We start from the raw sequence: 17,765 nt of genomic DNA, 5'->3' as shown, positions 1-17,765 counted from the left end.
TCATTATCTTGTCGAATAATCTAGATATTGCCTGTATACGATAACTTGGGATACCCGGTATTTTCAGGCTTCATCTATGCATTTTCATTAGTGTAAAAGTAAAACGACAATCGATCGAGTATATAGTCGTTTAGCATATGTATATATTTTATTAGTTCTTAGGAGTCCTTACTTATTTTCTAGTTATTACATTTTTATTTATAATCCACAGGATCTTCAGATCAAAGTTGAGATAGAGAAGTCAATTTAGATGTGAATGAACCTCAAGGATTACATATCCCAATAAAGGGCCGCCGCCAGAGGTTTTGGTGCACAGGCAAAATAAAATTTTGCCGCCCTAATTGTCTGATTGATGTAGCTTCATTGACTGCTATTGAATTGATATGTTATTGATAATTGTTATTTACCAGAAACAAATTGTTTTCGGCAGCTGAGGTAGAACAACAATTTTGAAAGGTGAATTTTTTTTTCGACACATTAAAATATTAAGCTTCATTAGGTACACCTATATTCTCGAATTGTTTAGGAATTCAGCTCAAAACTTAAAATTTTTGAGATATTTCTATTCTTCATAAATTTTCGATTCTTCATAAATTGAAATGTCTTTTGGAAAAATTACGAAATGAATAAATTTAATTAAAATAAGATTTTGAAGAAAATACTAGAAGAACGGGGGCTGACTATGATAATCATTGAAAACTCTACTGGGTGTTCAAAATGAAACGATTCACTTATGACTTATTCAAACATTAATATTAGGCAAATTCGAAATGGCACAACCTATATTTCATGTCCTCATATGGTAGAGAATTTTTCGAATATAATAAAATTTGCCAGAAAAATAAAATACAGGGCATGCCATTTGAAATGAGCCCGATATTAAAGTTTGAATTAGTCATCAATGAACCATCTCATTTTGAACACCCAGTGGATTTTTCAATAGTTATCAAAATGTCATCACTGCTTTCTTCCGTTCTTCTAGTATTTACATTCAAAATCTCATTCAAATAAATCAATTCATCTCGAAATGATTAGGTTTTTCCAAAGGCCCTTCAATTTATGAAAAATCGAAATGTCTCATAAACGGTAAGCTTTAAGCCAATGAAACTTCGAACATAACTGGGTTCTTTTATTAGATACTTACTTTAATTTGAAGTTCAAATAAAAAACAGGGTGATCCGTAAGAGAAAAGGACCATTTACACTTTTTTGGTACACTTTGTGTATTTCCAAACAGTTTGAGAATGTAGCTGTAATGGAGGCTATAAGGAAAAAATTCGAAAAATTCAGCGCTTAACCATAATAGAGTCAATGATGGAACAACCTGTATTCTTGAAATTTTTGAAGGATCCTCTGTTATTCCTCTCAGGCATATTTTCATATTTTTTTTCATGTACCTGAGTAGTACGCTTTATAGTAAAAAGACGACGAAGTTCTTAAAGGAGCATTTTTGAACGTGTTTGTATTTTCGTTACTAGTTGAGAGCGCCTATTCTATTTCTTCAATAAATTTGGCGCTTGAAAATTTTTTAATTTTACTGCAAGGAGAAGTATTTTCATTAAGAAAACAATTATTACAAAGACCATCCTTTTCGCCATCTTTCAGTTTTTATTTCACCGTTATATCCTGATTTCTTTTTTATTCGAACAAAAGCCTGGAATTTTATAAACACGCTTAGCACTATTAAGGAACAGGCCGGTATATCGAGAGCAGCACGTACCAAATTACATACTATTTATTGAAAACTGCGCTCTAAATGCTCAACTTTACATACAAGATGTTCTTCAGGAAGCTGTAGTTCCCTTTGCTTCATTTGTTGGAGATATTTTCATTTCAATGAACGACAATGCAAGACCGGGTGTAGCAAATATTGTTTACCAATAAGGTAAATATAATAAATATAAGGTTGATATCCAACGGAACGAATGGCATGCATGTAGCCCGAATCTGAATCCGATTGAACATTCCGAGATGAAATTCAATGTTACATTCGTTGTCGTCCTATACTACCCGAAACACTTAACGAGCAGCGTTTTGCGTTGCAATCTGAATATGACGCAGTTCCTCAAGATCGCATTATTCCGTCTTATCAATTTGATGTCTTGCAATTGCGTGCAGTGTCACTACAGTATTGAAAAGTCCCCGGTCTGATGCAAAGATGGCGGTGCTAGTATTAAATCCTTATGATTTTTAGTTAGTAGCAATCCAAGGTCTATAGATTACACAGGTTGTCTCATAACTTAGGTTGAAGAGTGGGGTAACACGTCATCCAGTTTCTGTATCGCTATTGGCCGTCATTCACAGACATCGCCCAAGGTCTATAGATTTAGACAGGTTGTCTCGTAACTTCCAACCAATCAGCGTCAACCATTCGTGACGTCACCCAGTTTCGAGACAACCTGTCTAAATCTATAGACCTTGGTACCAATCTTCAAACGATACTGTCAAAATTTGACAGCAGTCCGACCATTAGTTTGTGAGATATTGCGTTGCGAGTGTAGCTTCTCTTGTTATTTGAAAAAAGATGAAAAAAAAAAGAATTCCGTGTGCTGATAACATATTGATTTTTGAAGGGAAAAAATACAGTTGAAGCAAAATCTTGGTAAAATCAAAAAAGTTCACGAAATAATTTTGAATGACCGTAAAGTGAAGTTGATCGAGATAACGGACATTGTGAAGATATCATCTGTACGTGTACATCATATCATTCACGAATATTTGTACATGACTAAGTTGTGTGCAAAATGAGGTCCGCGCGAGCTCACAATGGATCGAAATCAACAACGTTTTAATGATTTTGAGCAAGGTTTGAAGCTGTTTAAGTGCAATAAACCTGAATTTTTGCATCGATATGTGACAATGGATGAAACATGGCTCCATCATTTCACTCCAGAGTCCAATCGACAGTCAGCTGAGTGGACTGCACACAAAGCGAGGAAAAACACAACAGTCAGCTGACAAGGTTATGGCATAAGTATTCTGGGATGCGCAAAGTATAATATTCATTGATTACCTCCAAGAGGGCCAGACCATCAACAACGATTATTATATAGCGTTATTGGATAGTTTGAAGGATGAAATCGTTAAAATTCGAAATTTGAAAAAAAGAAGGTGCTTTTTCATCAAGACAATGCGCCGTGTCACAAATCAATGAAAACAATGGCAAAATTGTATGAATGGGGCTGCTTCGAATTGCTTCTGTACCCCCGTTATTCGCCAGATCTTGATCCCAACGACTTTTTCCTGTTTTCAGACCTAAAAAGAATGCTCGCTGGAAAGAAATTTAGCGCCAATGAAGAAGTAATTGTCGAAACTGAGGCCTATTTTGAAACGAAAGACAAATCGTATTACAAAAATGGTATCGAAAAGTTGGAAGATTATCCACGCTGTAACGTCCTCTAAGACAACTAAGTTGAATAATAAAATCGAATTTTGCCAAAAAAATGTGTTTTTCTATGGTAGACCGGGGACTTTTCAATTGGCCTGTTACAGCATGCAGAGTCACTACACTAACACTGGAGGTATGAAACCTACCCAACTAGGGCAGATCTACCACCTCTTCATCTTGTGATATATAAATTAGCCCATGAGGAGGCTATTCTAAGATTATCCAGGGAAAGTACCGGCAGTGAGGGAATTAGGAATCAAAGAGATTAGTCCTCTCTGACCAATTACATACCATCAGCGGGTCTTCCCAGTGACGGGATGATAAAGAAGGTAATATCATTACCCATTCTTATAAAAGCCCTCATCCCTATTGGCAAAAAATTGACAGAATAGATTTTCACAAGCTTCTGTTGGAGCGTATTTTTCACCAGCAAAATTGTTCGCCGTGGACAGGAACAGATGGTAATCACTCGGTGCCAGGTCCGAATTATAAGGTGGATGCTTATAAAGCTCCCAACCAAGCTCCCGGAGCTTCTGGCGAGTCAAATTGGTTGTATGTGTCTTGGCATTGTCCTGATGGAACACACATCTAATCTTATTGGCCTATCGCTTCTGGGCGATTGCTTCCTTCAGACGCTCCAATTCATAGATAAACTAGTTCTAGATTAGTTTGTCTATGCTCCAATTGTTGACAGTCCAGTTGTGCCGTAGGGGAACAGCTCATGGTAGATAATTCCCTGCTAATCCCACCAAACACACAGTAAAACCTTCCTGGACGTCAATCTTAGCTTGGCCACCGTTTCCTCCAGCTCACCGATTTTCGACCACGGTCGTTTTCGCTTGACGTTGTCGTAAGTGATCCACTTTTTATCACCAGTCATCAACCGCTTCAAAAATGGGTCGATTTTGTTGTGATTCAGCTGCGATTCGTAGATGAAAATTCGTTCCATGAGGTTTTTTTGCGTCAACCCGTATGGTGCCCATTCATCGAGTTTTGTCTTGAGACCAACCTCATAAAAATGGTACCAAACGGTTTTTTGTGCAATCTTTAGCTCTTGGACAATTGAAGCAGTTCTGACATGAATGTCGGACTCGACAACGTCCTTGATTTTATCGACATTTTCGACAATTGGCTGTGTAGTGCATTTTTTACATCGAAATTACCGACGAATGTTTACATTTTCAGCCGCCTGGCTTGCATTTTCACCCTCATCGAAGAAAAACTGTAGAATATTGCTAGTGTCTTGGCTAGTTGCGCGCTAAAACTAATCTGAATCAATTAATCACAAATTTTTTATCGAAAGTTTTTGTAATATAAAATCTCATCTATTTTACGCCATCTAGTGGAACCCGATCGGAATTATTCAACGCGTGATACAGACCACTAAAGACATCTTTTGTAAAATTAATGGTTTTACTACACCTAATATCTCATTACATTAATTCAGAGTTTTGTTTTTAGTTTCATTCGAAAGTTATTTCATGAGAGTTTTATTTCGGTTGAGTTGTTGAACAATTTATATTTTATTTTGAACTTCAAAGTTTACTTTTATTAAGTTTCTGTTTTTAGAATTTAATTTTAGTTCAAGATAAGAGTTTAGAGTGTATTAATTTTCGAAGTTTCATTCAGCTTGAATACCTCAGAAAAAAAGATATCTAATCTAATAAACAGCTACCTCCTCATTGTGAGTTCTGGATTATTTGCGATAAAACATTATAAATAGAATCGCAAATAAACGAAATGATGTTTTGCTTTCTCTTATTCAGTAATCAAGAATAAAATCATTCCAAAACATTATCGGCATTGTGAAATATTGGTTAAAATGCCTAAATCATCGACACACCGTCCATTCTGGCAGAGCTACGTGACCCTCCGATATAAAAACGGCAACGGCTAACCTTCCGGCCTTGAAGGCTTTTATTTGATGCACAGAATAATAATATTATAGTTTATGGTTTATGATATATGTACAGTTTAGTTAGGTTAACTAATAACTCAACTATTTATTTACATAGATTCTATATCAATGATTGATTAATATAAAAGTATTCAGAAAAAACATGTATAATTCAGAAGATACTAAAAGAGAAAATAAAATAAAATATGCCAAGAATGAAACATTGAGAAACACTGTTCTAAATTATTTACAAAAAAGAAATTACAAATTACTCAATACAGTTGATGTTTCAAAAAGTGAATTACAAACTTACTCTTCAGTTGAAAATGAGATAAGTAATCCAAACTCAGTTCTATATAGGTGCTATAACTGTGATCCAGTCATAATTGACAACAATTTCTCGAAATTTGTAATTTGGATTAAGGAATTGGATGTTGATGTTACTGATCTGGAACAACTTATTGGGCCTTTATTTTGTCACTTGTACCTAGATATTTTACAAGGGGGTCATCCTGAAAAAGCTGCTGCTTTTTTTCTAAGTCATTTGGCTTCTGTGGAAAAAGTTAATCAGAATACTTTCATTCAAGACTTGATGAAAACATTATCTGCAGAAAATGGTTCAGATTACCTCACCCAAGAATTCAGGTCTAACAAATATATTATTCAGCTAAAAGAGCATTCGAAACAGCAGTTGATGAATTTTGTGATGAAAAATTGCCACATCATAATTTTACAAGAATTACAAACTTGGTTCGATATACAAGTGATGAGTGATGATATTGTAGAGATGGAGCATGACTTAATCCCTAATGAATGTTGCTTAAATTCTAAATTCCAAGAAATCATTAATGCATCTGCAGATTTAGAAAATATAAATTCTAAAATTATATTTTCTGTTGGTGTTTCTAATGTAATTTCAGAAATTAATTGTGGTTTATTGAGCAGATATCATGGATGGTTTATTTATAATCAAAATAATTTAGTTTATGTTAATACCTTGCATAATTTTAATAGTTTAAGTGAAGTAGAAAATGCTGAATCAGTGAGATTGAATGGACATTCTACAAAAGTTTATGCAATGACTTCTTCTAAAAATTATTTAGTGACTGGTTCAAGTGATGGTAAAATTTGTATATATCTTAATGAAAATTTTGAAATTATTAAAGAATGTTTAGGACACACAAGAACTATATATTGTCTCAGAATAAGTAGCAACGAGTTTTACTTAGCTTCTGGTTCTGAAGATAACACTGTTAGGTTATGGGATACCAGTAATGGGAATTTTCTTAGGATTTTTGTTGGACATCATCAAGCTGTTGTATCCTTGGACTTCCATCCTAATTGTTTATATTTAATTTCTGGTTCGTGTGATAAAACTATAAGGTTATGGAAAATTGATAACGCGGCACCAATAAGATTGTTACATGAAAGTGAAGGAACTATAAGATGTCTGTCTTGCCACCCTCAAGGAAAAATTTTAGTTAGTGCCAGTGATGATCAGTATATAAGGGCTTGGGATATTCTTAATGGAAAAATAATTTCAGAGTTAAGGTGTAGAGAGGGTTATTGCAAACATTTACAATGGAGTAAAGATGGAAATTTACTATGTGGTTCTTTTTCAGATGGATCTGTGAGAATATGGAATGTTAAAATTCAAGAAAATAGTGTTAATTTTGTAGTAATGCAAGTAATAAGTAATACGAATAATATAATTGCCATAGAATATTGTTTTGGTACCTTTGGCATTTTGACAACAAAATAATATTTTCAAATATAAAGCATTACCGTGACTTTTCATTACAAGTATTATATCTGTTCAAGTGAAAGGATTTTGCTGTAAGATAAATTGTATCTATTATAATAAATACATATTTTGGGATTAATATATTATATCCTGTAATGAAAAGTCACCTTTAATTAATATGAAATTTTCGTAAAGCCATTTTTTCTTATGAAAAATTATATTCTTGTGAATGTATTCCTCATCTGTGAAACATTCTACTAATTATTCAATAATACACAGTTTATGTTTATTTCTACTTTTATTATAAAAGAAACATATTGTGTTTCATTATACTACTAATATTTTTCCTTTCCTTTTTCTATCTTACTTATATTCATAAAAATTGCTATAGCTACTATGTAGAACCTAACAGATCTTTGAACTTGACCACTTTTCGATAGGGATGTCAAGAATTTTTTTGGAAATGAGTTTTTTAGTCAATCTCTATTTGTCAATAAATCTGATAACATACTCTTAAGATCAATACTACTGATAACTTTCACCATATACTTAGATCAAAGAAAAATCTCATTCAGTTTATTAGCTACAATTTTTTCTTTCTTTTTGGAAATCCTTAAAATAAATTTCAGACCATTGAAACATCTTTTATATTAAAACAATGAAAATGCAACCCGAAATTGACATCACCATAAGGAATCTACAATATAAGCGATAATCCCTGGTAGCCCAGTGATCTTAGTAGTTTACCTCGAAATTTGAGATACCCAGTTATTAAATTGTATTTTGACACCCTAAGAAGTTGTCTCAAAACCTATATACATATCTAAGCTCAAAGTTCACAAAAATCGATTTTTCGATATGGGCTTTCGATATTTGTTATCGTTATCAATATTGTAGATGATTGAATTCCCTACGACTTCAAAATACAAGTTTATAGCTGATTATCTCAAATTTCGAAATTACTATACCTAACTATTAAGCTTTAAGGAAGGGAAGGAAGTGAAAATTTATCCCAAAGTAATGGGTGTTTTTTTTCGAGGTATATAACTTTAAGTTGGCATTACTGTTCAAGATGGCGACCGATTTAACAGCTGTCAAGTGATTTATTCTCAGTTTGGTTTGGCAATTCAGCATGAATAGACTCACGCCTGAACAACGCTTACAAATACTGCAAAATGAGATTGCCGTTGTTCCCGATTTTCATGAGCGAATTTTGTTTAGCGATGAAGCGCACTTCTGGTTGAATGGCTACGTCAACAAACAAAACTGCCGCATTTGGAGTGAAGCTAATCCTCAAGTGTATGTCGAAACACCGTTACATCCAGAAAAACTGACTGTTTGGTGTGCTTTATACTCTGGTGGAATCATTGGTCCGTACTTCTTCAAAAAACATTATGACCAGAACGTTACAGTCAATGATGATAGGTATGATTACTAACTTTTTCATTCCTGAATTGAACAACCATGATGTCCAGGAGCTATGGTTCCAACAAGACGGCGCAACAAGTCACACGTAGCTCGTGCCACAATCGATTTATTGAAAGACACGTTTGGTGACCTCCTAATTTCACGTTTTGGACCTGTGAATTAGCCTCCAAGATCTTGTGATTTAACACCGCTAGACTACTTTCTGTGGGACTATGTAAAGTCATTGGTCTATGCGGATAAGCCACAAACCCTTGACCATTTGGAAGACAACATTCGCCGTGTTATTGCCGATATACGGCCACAAATGTTGGAAAAAGTAATCGAAAATTGTACGTCCAGATTGGACTACATCCGAGCCAGCCTTGGCGGTCATATGCCAGAAATCATATTTCTCTAATTCTGTGGTTATTCCGTTCATTCTTCCACATCTTGTAGAACAAAATCGTGCGAGAATATATCAGAAACGCAGAGTTTTCATGGTTATATTTTATTATTCTATGTTGGCACTCCGAACTTTCCGCTACGGCTTTATCTGTCAATTCATCAAATTGCCTTAAAGAAATCAGTTCTGCCAACCAACATTTTTCAATGCAAAAATCACTAAATTATATTTATGGAAATATTTCATTAATTTCAATGAAAATGCAATGAATTAGAGAAAATAATGTATAATACTCGTACAGAAGGCTCATTCTACCACTCGTTCATTCCAAAACTCGCCACTTCGTGGCTCGTTTTTGAATTTTGAACTCGTGGAAGAATATCAATGCCTTCTGCACTTGTATTATAAATAACTATTAAAATGTAATGCCACAAGATTATCTTGCGGATGGATAAAATTCATGTCAATCGAATAATCCATCGATCGTTGTTTTATTGCAATTTAAAGTTCTATAGCTCTAAAAAAACACCCTTTACAAGAGATATTTGAATATAATGATAAAATAGCTAAATTAAAATTCCTATAGAATGCTAGGGAGGAAACTATTAGTCCGGGAGCCAGGTGCAAATTCGGTTGATTATTTCCTCTCACAAAGTCCGATGTGGGGATCAGATATAATTAATTACAATGGGAAAATCATAGAGAAATTGTTAGAAGATAATGATATCACACTGCTAAATGACGGAAGTCCAACTAGATTCACAAAACCAGGTATCAATAAAAGCGCACCAGATATCGCAATGTGCTTGTCAGTTTTGGGAAATAAGTGTAAATGGGAAGTCATATAATATGACCATGGGATGAGCGACCACTATCCAATCATGCTGTCCATTGGCCCGGAAACCGAAATATCACATCGATATTTCAAATCTGTGATAACATTTCTTCATCTCCTTCATCTATGGCCTGTTTTTTCAATATTTGAATTTGAATATTTTGCCGAGGAAATACGTTAAATTCAAAGAGTGATCGCGCCTTATGTAAACTGATCTTATCTTAGTATAAGGATGTTTTGTTTTCCAATCAATGCTTTTCTTAGTTACCGTCTCCAGACGTCTCGACACTACGTTGGTGAAATCGATATATCTTTCACGGATAAGAAGAATACATTTAGATACGGGGAAATCTTGGCTTATCTGAGTTCAGTAAATACTTTTTGGTCACATTGACACAGCAGAAAATCCGTCCGGCTGTAGGCAAAATCGAAGTATGGTTCTTGCTGAGACTGCATAAAAATCTAGTTTGAACTGAGGTTGAAGGTCTGTTGGCGAAAAATGAAGAAGGATAAAAAATCTTTTAACCAATGATCTAATTGGCATGGTATCTTGTGGAATTGTTGGGGCGGTCTTAAGAGAAGTACGAGGTTACGATTTTTGTGGAGGAAAAGAAGAAGTTAGTATCGCTTAGGGTCTCTTATTGAGAAAGGTTGAGAATTAGAACGTCGGTCGCGAAACCAGACTTAGATTAAAACAATTTCTTTTGAAGATCAGAGTAATTTTTTTGAAAGGTTGAATCAAGAATAAAGGAAATTTAGTAGATGATAGAGAGTTAAAGGAATTTTAAGTTTTTTTGGAAGAAGGAATTGTTTTAACTCTAAGAACGGTTGAAATAGGTCAGAAACAGTAAAATAGGAATTTTTTTTGGGATGAAGTTAGAATTTGTTTTTTAGAATCTCTTTGGAATAAATTAGGTTAGATCGGAGTTCGCGGATCGGGAGTGAAGTGTTATATAAGGAATTACACGTTTTCGAGTGAACAGTTTGAAAAAGAATTAAAAACTAGGTTTAGGCAGGGCCTAAAATACTTACCTAGCATCGTGGGATAAGGGCAAGTTTTTGGCTATTTATTTTTTGGTTTATTTGTTGATGTTTGAATGTTTTTTTTTAATGAAAATAAGTTTATTTGAGTAGTCCTGATTCTCCCAGATTCAAAGTTGATATATTGTTTCGTTTGTTTGAATAACAGATTATTTGAGACATTTTTTGTTTTATAAAATTTTGGCCGTTGAGTCAACATTTCAAGGGATATTGTAACTTGGGATATTTTTATTTTTCTTTATTATATTTAATTTAAAAATTTAAATCGATTTTCATTGACCCAATAAACTAATCCAGCCCCTAGAGAAGAAAATTCAACTAATAAGACCTGTCCATTGAAGCGACAGGCCGGACTTACGTATAAAATCTTTGGTAAACTTATTTAATTATTAATTCTCCGAGACCTCTGGAAAGCCGCTCTTCCAGGGGTTAAAAGAACATCTCAACCGGAGATAAGTGAACGATTGGTCAACTTTCTCTGACCAACCCGTTTATGACAGAGTTACTGATCTTATTATCTGGGGAAATATACCCGGATCCTGGATACTCATTTTTTGTAAACTTTATGCAATGACGCTATTTCGAGTCAACAAAAATAAATTCTATATATATTTATATAAAGATAGTCAGTTGTATATTAAATAAACTCACCACGAAAGGTAAATACACTTAGAAAGTTTAATATTATTATTATTGTTTCAATAAGAGTAGAGGTACAAATACCTATAAACACAAACTTAAAAAAATAACATTCGGAAACTAAATATAACTCAAAACAAAAATTATGGTTTACAATGAGAAAAAAATTAAGACGTATTATTCTCAAGGTTGGGTTTTCCATCGGTCATATCCATTCTTGAAGGCGTTGGTGGAGGTTGCATCTACAAGATCACTCGGTAGACTGTTCCATAAGTGGAACACCCTATTTGTGAGGAACTGCTGTCTCTGAGGCGTGCGGAACTGTTCTCTCCTAAGCTTAAGTGAATGGCCCCTAAGGTGATTGTGGTTTCTGGAAAACAAGCGACGGATATCGTCGCCAAAATGATTGCGAAGGGCTTTGAAGGTAAAAATGATATCGCCTCTTGTTCTCCTGTCTTCAAAGTTTGGCAAACTGAAGAGTTGCAGTCTTCCTTCATAAGAAGGTCTAATGGGTCCATAAGGAAATCGAGTTACCCACCGTTGAACCGACTCCAGAAGAGCTGCGTCCTCTCGAGATGAAGGCCACCACGCTGGTCCTGCATATTCCAGAATAGGTCGCACATAATATTTTATTAGTTTACTGAGCTTAGCGTTGTTACAGCCGTTAAAAGATTTTGAAAGAATGAAAGCAGTCTGCTTTGCCTTGCCTAGTTAGTAAAGAACACTAAGGGAAATTTGAACACCCGTCCTGTTTCGATGCTAGCACAGATTACGGATATCATAGATGGGACACTCCCCTACCTAAAGTAGAATCATTTGAAATTAGCTCCCCCTGGGGACCGGGCCTAGAACAAACTCGACAAACGCGGGAAATTTGAAGTGAGTGGTTTTCCTATTCTTGTTTTGAATTTATTAACGAAATATTAAGCAATTCAAATGGAGTTTGGTGCTATGATGACCAAAAACCATTTGAATTTTTTTATAAATAACTGGTATAATACGTGATGATATTACATTTTGTGCAAATAAAAGTCGATAGTAGAATAAACATATAATTTATTAGCAGTAAACAAAAATAAAAAAATCAACAAAGAATAAACAATATATGTATAAATATATCAACATTGAAATAATAAAGGAGCATCAACATTAAATAATGTTATCCGTAATCTGTGGATGCTAGACTGTGATATTTGTTTTATTATTTAGTCATAGACCTATCTATGAATATTTATAAGTATATTGTCAGAATATTCTATGTTTTAAGATTATGTTTATTGTTTATGTTCAAGGTTATGTTGAAGTTATTTTATTAGTGTTATTTTATTACTGAATTTTCTCTTATCCTATTTGTTGCAATATTCTTTGCGTACTGAGTTTGTTCGCTGAACATTTTTTAAATTTAACTTGTTATAATGGTTTTGTGCGACCCTTCTGCTATTAAAAATAATACTGAAAAGTAAGTAGGTATCTAGGTATATTAAAAAATAACAGAATACAATCAAAAGTTAGTTATCCATCTACTTATTATTATTATTAAAATTAGTTTTTTTTTGGCCCATTGGGTTTAAAGCTCAGAGGAAAGAAAAGATAGAGGTGTCTTATAGCATTTGTTGACATCGCTATAACATTTTTGTTTACAAACACTTATAATGTACTGCGTTGCCATTCTGAGGAAGAAGTAATATTTTCTTCGTTCTGTGGCATAGATGTTTTGCGAATATTCTGAGGATTTGGCAACACGGTTCTGTTGTTGTTATTGCACGTGTCAACTAGAGGTACGTTAAGGGTTAACTGTTCATTTTAATTTCACGTTTGTAATCGGCGTTATTTCATACAAGTTTGTGAATTTTAAGTTATATATTGTTAATTTTAATCATGGTAAATACTCGAAAAACATGTATAGTGTGTAAAACATCGGAAATGAAAACCTAACCTATCATAGGTAAGTTCACGTTTTGAGTCCATAAGCGTAGAATATATCTCGTCTATGGCGTAGTATTTGTGAGATATCCAAAACTTAATTCAATGCTAACCTTTGTAGGTTTCCTTCAAATAGAGAATTTAGCAAAATATGATGCCACGCGTTAAGATTGCAAATGAAAAATTTGCCGGAATATGCATATGTTTGTTCCAAACATTTCAGCACCGAAAACTTAATAAGAGGCAGTAAGAGAACCATTGACTACGCCACTGAAATGTTTACCGTCCCTCTAGTTGTCAATTTTGCAGGTTTGTTGTTGTCCTATCTCACTTTATCATCATACTGTTGCAATTGATTACAATGCAACGCTATTTACTTCTAAGGGCACCTCTATCTTTTCTTTCCTCTGAGGTTTAAAGCACATAGAGGGAATAAGAAAATAAATAATTTATTACATCAAAATCATATGTATGTACTACAATAAAGAAATATTAACATTGCTGATACATATTTTATATATACCTACTTATATATAAAATTTCATGAGCGACATAACATTTAATTAATAGGTATTCTCTTTGCAGGCGTCGATACATCATCATTAATGATGAAATTTATGTAGAGTTTCCTGAAGCTAAAAACGGCTCCAATGGCAATATTTCAGTACATCTAGTTCCCATTTCTGAGGTTAATTCTGATCTTACAAAGTTAATTTCTACTAATGATTGTAATTCTGATGTACAGAATAGCGAGCTTAATGAAATGCAAAGTGAATTTTCAATATCAAAAACGAATTGCAATGAAGATAGTGAATCAGTTGTAGATTTCCATAAAAGGATCTCAGATGAATATCTGAATAATACTAGTAATTCTAACTATATGAACTCAAGTCCAAAATCACATTTTGGCCTCAGAAGACCCTCGAAGGAAAAATTTAATGAAGACTCTAATGATTCTTTAGTTATAGACTTAACAGAAAATGAGGAATTATTAGAAGATAATGCTGGTACCGTAGAGAAGATTAATAAATTGTATAAACCTGTTGAACTTAAATTTAAATATGAAAGACATAGAGGGTTGGATATAAAAGTAGGTGATTACTTTCCAATAAATAATTTCTCTTTATCACCTGAAAACATTGATGAACATTCTTTGCTAAATGACTCAAAATTTATATATAAATGTCCTTACTGCAGTTATAAATATCCCTCATCATTAAAATTTTATAGACACATAATTGCCCATATTGAACCATGTTTTTGCTCATCATGTGATTCAGCTGTACCTTTAAAAAAAATTAATTTCCACATACGAAGAAAACATGTTAAAACTATAAGATGTTTGGTATGTAGTTTTGAAACCAAAAAGGAAGGTCCGTTTAGATTACATTTGGTGAGTACACATAGAAAAGAGATGATGGCAAAATGTAGTATCTGTGGATGTGCTTTGGAAAAAAAGAAATTATTGTTACCTCAAATTGAAATTCTTTCAAATCATGTAAAAGACAAACATTCTCAACAAACTTATCGGGCTTCTTGAAATTTCTTCATGGAATCAATTGTACTCAATTATTTGAATTGAAATATTTTATTGAATACAATGTTCATCAGTGGTCCCACATTATTTCCATATTTTTTTGATTCATTATCTCATTGTAAAGATTTTCAAAATGTTATTCTTTTTAGCTTAACCTTTTATGTGAATTTTATGGTCAGTTGCGCCATTTGCCTAAACATTGATTAAAAATTTAAACATTGATTAAAAATTTAAACATTGATTACTTTCTGATTTCTCTTAAGAAATCAGAAAGTAATCAATGTTCAGGCAAATGGTGCAACTGGCCATTATTATTGTTGAAAATTACATAGAAAATTATTCTTTAATAGATACATATTGTTACTATCATATAATCACATAATGTATGTATGTATATCATTCAAAAAATATTTTGAAATTGTTTCTAGAAGATTTATATAAATGTTAAAACATCGGATATATATCAACTTCCTGAATATTTTTATTTATACATATATGCTGGTAGTACATACTACTTAAAGCTTCCTTCCACTGGCAGATGTGAGGCTCTATACAGTGGATATTGGTTCAACAGAGTCTGGATATGCAACTAATTAAAAAATTCACGTGTTGAGAAATTCAGAAGTAGTGAATGGAAATAAAATCAATTTATAAATATGAAGAATACTGAAAAATCTAACTCTTGTTGTAACCATCATCCCAGTCCCTGCAAGGGAAAAACAATAAAAATTGCAGGTTTTTTGTCATTTTGAAAATTTTTTTACAACATTCTACTCTTGTATATTTGAATTTATTACCAAAAAATACAAAAATTACGAAAACTCATAACAGAAAACAAAATTTCAAAGATCACATATTTCCCCAAACACAACAAAATAGTGCTCAAAAATTTCATTAAACATCCTGTATCTCGCTTATGCTTGGGGTAGAGATATGTATGTCTCAAAGCAAAAATCAAAGGGAAGCACAGGTATTGGGATACAGTGACCTAAAGTGAGGATATCTAACGTTCTAAGAAGCGAGTGTTCTATCTTAAAAAATTGAGCCACTAACTGAGTGCCTCAAAAGGAATCTCAAAGGGGCGCATATGATAAGACACAAGATAAGACCAAATTCACCTACAATCCAAGTGGAAAATAGAAATGTAACACCATCTCCATCAATAAAATATCTTGGCATACAAATCAACAACAAAGCAAATATGGAACTTCAAACCTCGCCAAAAAAAAAATCGCAATAGAAAAATATTTCAAATGCCTCATCTATAAGAACGAAGGAATCAGTTTGGAAAAAGATATACAGGATGGCCATTTGAAAACGAAACAGACGAGATTACAGACGAAATAAAGTTTTTCGATAGAAATGCTCGGACAGGTCGATTTCTGTTTCGAGGGGGACAACTTAAGATGTAGGTTACAGACGCATAGCGCTTCAACCCTTGCTACTACAACCCTCACCCCCAAATTTTGAATAGGGAAGATGGGGTGAGTGATACCTCATTTGAAAGGTATTTTTATACTGATTTCAGCACTGTAATTGTTTTTTCATTTTATGCATTAGTTCTCGAAATATTCTTAACTAAGTATTTGAAAATGAAGTGGTGTTTTCATGGCACTTGTAGTGTTTTGTGAAAAATCGACATTTTGAGCTTCAAAACAACCATGACTGTGGCTTCCTTCCTAACTAACTAACGCATGAATATTTCGGGAACTAATGCATAAAATGAAAAAACAATTACTGTGCTGAAATCAGTATAAAAATACCTTTAAATTGAGGTATCACTCACCCCATCTTCCCTATTCAAAAATTGGGGGTGGGGGTTGTAGCAGCAAGGGTTGAAGCGCTATGCGTCCGTAACCTACATCTTAAGTTGTCCGCCTCGAAACAGAAATCGATCTGTCCGAGCATTTCTATCGAAAAACTTTATTTCGTCTGTAATCTCGTCTGTTTCGTTTTCAAATGGCCACCCTGTATAAAACTATATGTAGGCCAATTCTCGAATAGGGACATACATTGTATGCAAATCAAACAAATTCAGTGTTACGAAACCTAGAGGTAGGGGAGAGAACATCGCTGAGAGTAATACCAAGGCTGAGACATCCCCTCAATAGATTGCACAACCCACCCAATGAACTCCTATACAGGAAGACCAGGATACAGCCATTATCAGAAAGAATGAAAATTCTGAATGGAAGATTTCTGAAACGTGTAAAGGACCTGGGAGACATATATGATATGTTCCATAGAGATGAAGTGACTGCAACGCCATGAAAGTTTCCGACCCACACTGTGATAGAAGGACCGACAAACTAATAAAATTAATTGTCCAGGATTCAATTTTTACACAAAATAATGATCTGATGTAATTTAATGTACAGGGCTGAAGAACTTTGGTCGATGGCCTTTGACTGTGGTCAATTAAATACAGTTATTATTATTATATCACTACAGTCAGGCCACACTAAGGTCCCTGAAATTATAGTTAGTGGTCCCTGCTGACATGGGAGTGTCATTTTACTGTAAAGTAACTGGCCAGAGGCAAAAAGGTAACTCTACTAAGGGTACCGGGACATTGTGGAATTGAAGGAAATAAAAATAGTGTGAGAGTAAAAACGTTTGGTACTCTTAGTTTGGCTCGTTTTTTAGTCCTTTTACTTCTAATATGGTTGCCAATTCTTGATGAAGTATTTTTAAATAATCTTGCTGGAACATCTTCCCCAATTTTGCAATTTTTCTATAAATATAATGAATGAATTACATATTCAAAGGGTGGTCACATAAAAATGTTCTTTGAGTGCTCAGGTGAATTTGGGTTTTCATAATGAGCAATATATGATGCAAATCTATTTTTGCTACATTGAATTGCTCATGCTTATTCGTTGCCACATAACTTGGAATTTGAACTACTTTTGTATAACTATATGTTAAGGCAAACTTTTTGAAAACTGAGAG

At 33.7% G+C, this 17,765-nt stretch overlaps 2 protein-coding genes across 3 annotated transcripts; both read left to right on the top strand.

The window, feature by feature from the left end:
* The first annotated feature begins 5,338 nt into the window (after positions 1-5,338).
* LOC123683027 (TAF5-like RNA polymerase II p300/CBP-associated factor-associated factor 65 kDa subunit 5L) lies at positions 5,339-9,475 on the top strand. The gene is made up of 3 exons (XM_045621926.1): positions 5,339-6,935; positions 8,118-8,126; positions 9,425-9,475. The coding sequence occupies exons 1-3, from the start codon at positions 5,448-5,450 to the stop codon at positions 9,473-9,475; spliced, it is 1,548 nt and encodes a 515-aa protein (XP_045477882.1). The 5' UTR covers positions 5,339-5,447.
* Positions 9,476-12,637: 3,162 nt separating this feature from the next.
* On the top strand, positions 12,638-16,167 carry LOC123682635. Of its 2 annotated transcripts, none has more exons than XM_045621375.1 (2): positions 12,638-12,812; positions 13,862-16,133. In XM_045621375.1, exons 1-2 carry the CDS (start codon positions 12,769-12,771, stop codon positions 14,814-14,816), a joined length of 999 nt encoding a protein of 332 aa, XP_045477331.1. In that variant the 5' UTR covers positions 12,638-12,768; the 3' UTR covers positions 14,817-16,133. The 2 variants fall into 2 exon arrangements, with proteins under 2 accessions (XP_045477331.1, XP_045477332.1); XM_045621376.1 differs by lacking the exon at positions 12,638-12,812 and adding an exon at positions 13,619-13,745 and having other exon boundaries at positions 13,862-16,167.
* Positions 16,168-17,765: the final 1,598 nt, after the last annotated feature.

Source organism: Harmonia axyridis, chromosome 6, assembly GCF_914767665.1.
Source record: "Harmonia axyridis chromosome 6, icHarAxyr1.1, whole genome shotgun sequence".
Lineage (NCBI taxonomy): Eukaryota > Metazoa > Arthropoda > Insecta > Coleoptera > Coccinellidae > Harmonia > Harmonia axyridis.
The sequence above is the reverse complement of the archived record's forward strand: the minus strand, read 5'-3'. Positions and strand labels throughout refer to the sequence as shown.

What these genes read in the sequence shown, in the direction of transcription:
- LOC123682635 (XM_045621375.1), top strand. Translation starts at nt 12,769, where the DNA reads ATGGTTTTGTGCGACCCTTCTGCTATTAAAAATAATACTGAAAA. An exon ending in ATTAAAAATAATACTGAAAA is followed by an intron (nt 12,813 to 13,861) that starts GTAAGTAGGTAT and finishes TTCTCTTTGCAG; the next exon opens with GCGTCGATACATCATCATTA.
- LOC123683027 (XM_045621926.1), top strand. Translation starts at nt 5,448, where the DNA reads ATGTATAATTCAGAAGATACTAAAAGAGAAAATAAAATAAAATATGCC.